At 39.6% G+C, this 5,018-nt stretch overlaps 2 protein-coding genes across 3 annotated transcripts; one reads left to right on the top strand and one right to left on the bottom strand.

Annotated features, from left to right (window-relative positions):
- Positions 1 to 1,209: 1,209 nt before the first annotated feature.
- On the bottom strand, positions 1,210 to 3,362 carry LOC17874218 (eukaryotic initiation factor 4A-1). 2 transcript variants are annotated; one of them, XR_002832988.1, is made up of 3 exons: positions 2,606 to 3,362; positions 1,803 to 2,515; positions 1,210 to 1,603 (listed from the first exon to the last, which is right to left on the bottom strand). XR_002832988.1 is itself a non-coding variant. In XM_006279024.2 (2 exons), exons 1-2 carry the CDS (start codon positions 3,218 to 3,220, stop codon positions 1,874 to 1,876), a joined length of 1,257 nt encoding a protein of 418 aa, XP_006279086.1. In that variant the 5' UTR covers positions 3,221 to 3,362; the 3' UTR covers positions 1,652 to 1,873. The 2 variants fall into 2 exon arrangements, 1 of the variants encoding a protein (XP_006279086.1); XM_006279024.2 differs by lacking the exon at positions 1,210 to 1,603 and having other exon boundaries at positions 1,652 to 2,515.
- Positions 3,363 to 4,134: 772 nt separating this feature from the next.
- LOC111829605 lies at positions 4,135 to 5,010 on the top strand (the record flags this gene model as incomplete). The annotated part of the gene is made up of 1 exon (XM_023779128.1): positions 4,135 to 5,010. A coding segment is annotated over exon 1 (876 nt), but the record flags the coding sequence as incomplete, so codon positions are not given.
- Positions 5,011 to 5,018: the final 8 nt, after the last annotated feature.

Here is a 5,018-nt window from a genome sequence, read left to right as displayed (position 1 = left end):
CTTTCACCCAACAAAAGCCATGGAGCACTCCCTTTATTTACTCCCCTACTTTCCACTGGCGGAACAAAAAGTGGTCTTTTATTGGTGGGGGTTGCAAGACAACAGGTGCTGAATTTTATCTACGGTGTACTCTATGTGATTTTTCTTTATGTTATAAGTGCGCCACCATTCCAGATAAGCTACACTACAAATATGATGAACATCCTCTCTCCCTTTGCTATGGAGAAGAAGTCTCAAATGAAACATATTGGTGCGAAGTATGTGAAGAGAAACTAGATCCAAGCATATGGTTCTATACATGCAACAAATCTAACATCACTATCCACCGTAGTTGTGTATTTGGGTCTTCTGCTTATATGAAGTCAGGCTACACGTTTTATCACTACTATGTGACGGTGAAAGTTCTCAACAATAACTATAACACTCGACCGATTTGTCGTCGATGCGAAGGTCGTTGCTCGAGTTATGTATTCAAGTTATCTGATGGGAAGATATTTTGTTCTCATGATTGTTTAGGACTTTATATTCTTTGTTGATGAGGTAGTATGGGACATGTATGTGTGTGTGTTTTCCTGTGAAACTTGTATTCCCACTACTCTTAAAGAATAAGAAGAACATTTTCAAGTTGACAATTATGGATGTATCATCGTTGACATTATCATATGATTGTGTTACTTACAGCTATGCAATATCATTACAAGATCTTGTGTTGATTTAAAAAAAAAAAAACTGAATAGGGATTGATCCAAATTGTTCTAAGACAATAGGATTATTAGAATGTGTTTAGAATAGTATTGATTTGTGTCGAGAACTTTTCACACCAAAATTTGTCACATTGCCATCATTATTTCCAAAGTTGTAAGAACAGGGCAGCTTGTTAAGAAACCTAATGAGGGGAGCCTTGTCTTTATACACCACAAAAGTAAATTTGAACTAGTAATGTAAAGGTCGCTCCTTTTTCACGAATCAAATAAGAGACCGATCAAGTTGTGACTATTTTTGATGATGAAAATCTCGAAGCTTTTCGATGGGCTTTGACTTTTCCTGGGTTTATCCATTCTCGTTCCACTTACCGTGCTCTGTTCATAAGCTTTGTGTTTTCCGACGTTTTGATAGTGGCTTCTGGGTTTGGACGTGCTCGGTTGACCAAACGTGTGATTAGTGTCGTTGATCTGGTTTCAAGATTTGGTATCAAACCATCTTTCAAAGTTTTCAATTCGATTTTGGATGTTTTGGTCAAGGAAGACATTGACATTGCTAGAGAGTTTTTCACAAGGGAGATGATGGATAGTGGATGGTAGCAAATTTGTACAGGACATGGCTGCGATAGGTTATGTTCCTGATAGAGAAAAATACAATCACTTGCTCGAAGAATTGTGTGTGAAGGGTGATATTCAGAAGGCTTGGTTAACTTTCTCACGAATGGTGGAGAAGAGTATTGTCCCTGATTCTTCTATGTGGAGTTCACTGATGTTTTGTCTCAGCCAGAAAACAGAGGTCCACCTAAACACCTTATTGCAGGACATAACCTCAAGTTAAAGCTAGAGGCAGTGACAACTTTTATATGCTTGTGGTGCTCCAACTTGAGCTCTTGATAGTGCATCTGCAACAAATACAAAAATGGCTCCAAACTGGTAAGCAGAGAGATCAAAACCAATATATATACACACAAAGCTATATATACATTGAATCAACGTCTCAAGGGCGAAAATCCCATCTATATCACGACAACATGGTAGTCCTCTCCTCGATTGTATTTTAAGCGTCAAATTAAAACCATATCATCTGCCCTTAACTCATACCTGGAAAAAAAGAAGGAAATGCAAAACATAGCAAGAGCCTAGAGATGCAAACAAGTAGCCTTTCTTCTTCTTCACAGCAAATCAGTGAAGTTATCTGGCAGCTCCTCAACCTCCACATTGTAGAATTTCTGAATATCAAACAGCATTCTTTCATCGTCAACAGTGACAAAGTTAATTGCAACAATCTTTCTCTCGAACGTTCCAGTGTTTCTTCCAATACGGTGAAGGTAAGCCTCCGGCTGAGCTGGGAGGTCATAATTTATGACCACAGAGACTTGCTGCATCACATCAATACCATCATCCAAGATATCGGTTGTGACTAGAACACCAGCTGCAGACCTGAATTCTCTCATTATGATGTCTCTTGTGTTTTGGTCCATGTCTTTATGAGTTGCTGAGACTGTGTGGTCACGCCTTCTCATTGTTTCTGTGAGCCACTCAACCTTACGACGACTGTTAACGAAGGTGACAATCTGAGTGACAGGTATAGTCTCAAAAAGTTCGCAGAGAGTCTCGAGCTTCCACTCTTCTTTCTCCACGTTCACGTAGAATTGCTTGATACCTTCAAGTGTGAGCTTGTCACGTTTCACCAAGATTCTCATCACTGGTTTGCTCATGAATTTCCTTGTGATATTAAGAGCTTCTGGTGGCATCGTTTCTGAGAATACTCCAACCTGCATCTTAGGTGGGAGAAGCTGGAATATGTCATAGATCTGCAAATTCCACCAGAAAACCAAGTCATATTCATCCCTGTTTAAAATAACAACCATACTAATCAAACTTGGTAAAGGTAAAAGACAAACCTGATCCCTGTAACCACGGGAGAGCATTTCATCAGCTTCATCAAGGACAAACATCGTAATGAAGTCAGAATGAAGAGTTTCTCTTCGAAACATGTCAAACACACGACCAGGAGTTCCAACCAAAACATGAACACCAGCCTTGACAATGTTCTGATCGTCACGGCCTCTACCTCCACCAAGAATGGCGTGAACCTTGACGCCAAGGTATTCACCAAGGGCGCGCATGACCTTCTCAATCTGCTGAGAAAGCTCTCTGGTGGGAGCCAAAACGAGAGCCTGGCACTGGACAAGGTTATAATCAAGCTGCTGCAAGATGCCAGAGCCGAAACTGGCGGTTTTAGCAGTACCGGACTGTGCCTGGTGGATAACATCAAGACCCTTGGAAAAGGGTACAATTCCTCTTTTCTGAACAGGACAAGGCTTTTCCAAACCGTAAGCATAGATACCCTTAAGAAGATTATCTTGCAAGCCCATGGCATCAAAGCTCTCATGGACCTCATCATACGAGATGAAGAACTCATCATCATCATTGTCATCTCCCTCTTCGAGTACTTCGTACTCTTCGTTTAACATCTGGTCAAACTGACCCGTATATGTTGGAGCAGATCCTGCCATAAATGTGTATGATGAATACTCGATTCGTGTGATTTTTCTCTCTCTCTTCTCTTTTCCTTAGAACCGAAATCTGGATTAGGGTTTTGTAACTTTTGATGGAAGCAATATCTAATGAATGAATGAAACTTTCTTTGTCCTGCTGCTCTTTACACACACACAAACAAAAGAAGGTTTGTGATTGTCTAGTTATTATAGTACGTAAATTGGATTATTAATCTCGACTGTCTATGAATTTATTAGTCGGCCAACAACATTAGAAACTGAGAGTGGACTATATCTTATCTTATTTGGCAAAAACCATCACCCAACCCCAAAACAACTTTGCACGGCTATCATGGGAACCAAACATCGACCAATTAAGTCAAAGATGAGTAAGTTAATGGTCATTATCGATCTTTAACGTGGATCCGTCCTTGTAAACTTCAATAATAAGTAAGATCGAAACAGCCTGTAAACTCTTAATCTTGTCTTATTGTACAAAGTATATTATTTCAATTTCCCTAACAGCCTGTTTAATTGTAGTCATATCATATAATATTATGATCACAGTTATTTCATACACAGACAGCCTGGAGACATGTCTAGGGAGTGAGAAGTCAGCCATGATTTTATTTAATTAATCACAAGTTGCAGATCAAAATTATTTTTTTGGGTCCTTCTAAAATATTATCGTGGATATGGACAGTCTGGAGACATGTTTCGAGGTAGGGAAAAACTAAGTCATTATTTTGATCACTAGTTGCATTTCTATATGATTATACTATTTGGGTCATTCTTAAGAATATAAACTGATATTTGTGTTTGCCAGCACCCATATATACACACTATCTCATATTGTTGTATCAAATAACAATCAAAAGAGAAGAAAAAAAAAAAAAAACAAGAAGCTAATATAAAGAGAGAAAAAGAAAATCATGTCTTATGGCCAAGAGGAAGAGGAGGAGGTGGTATGCCGAATGTCACATCCAGCTCATCCTCACACCCTCTCCCCCCGATACGGTTGTGCGGCTTGTTTTAGATGTGAAATGCGTCTGTATAATCGTCTTTTCTATTATTGTAGCACATGTAAAGTGGAGATGCACGATAATTGTTGTAAGATGCTATCGAAGATGAGACACCCTTATCACCCTCAACATCCTCTCATCCTGAGTATAGAAGGTAGAACCCAAACGTTGTACTTCCGCTCCTATAGCGATGACAGCGATGAAGATAGTTCCTTCGCCCGCTCTGTTGTCATACCACCCTGCACTTGGTGTGGAGAAGAATTGTTTGAAAAAACTTCTCACTACGGATCTCATTATTACCAATGTTCTCTCTGTGACTTTGGTTTATGTACCACTTGTGTCGCAAATTTCCCACTTCCTACTATCTCTAATCCAAAAAGCCATCACCACTCACTACATTTCCTTCCTCGACCACTTTTGCTTCCATGTGATGCTTGTGGGTTGGTAGATAGATCTGACCCAAGTTATGTTTGTTTTCATTGTAACTATGTGGTCCATAAGAGTTGTATAGGCTTACCACGCGTTATAAAACTCACCCGTCACCCTCATCGTCTTTTTTACACTCCTTTTCTCCCACCCAAAATTACATATTCGTGTCGTCTTTGCTACAAAACAATCGACAACAAGTATGGGCAATATTCTTGCAATGATGATCGTTGCTCTTACGTTGTCCATTCCAAATGTGCAACTCATGAGACAATTTGGGATCGGAAAGAACTCGAATGGGAGCCGGAAGAACTTGACGAAACACAAGATGTTGCGCCATTCAAGAATGTTGGTGATGATTTGATCGA

The sequence above is a fragment of the Capsella rubella genome, unplaced genomic scaffold (assembly GCF_000375325.1).
Source record: "Capsella rubella cultivar Monte Gargano unplaced genomic scaffold, Caprub1_0 scaffold_236, whole genome shotgun sequence".
Taxonomy (NCBI): Eukaryota; Viridiplantae; Streptophyta; class Magnoliopsida; order Brassicales; family Brassicaceae; genus Capsella; species Capsella rubella.
The sequence above is the reverse complement of the archived record's forward strand: the minus strand, read 5'-3'. Positions and strand labels throughout refer to the sequence as shown.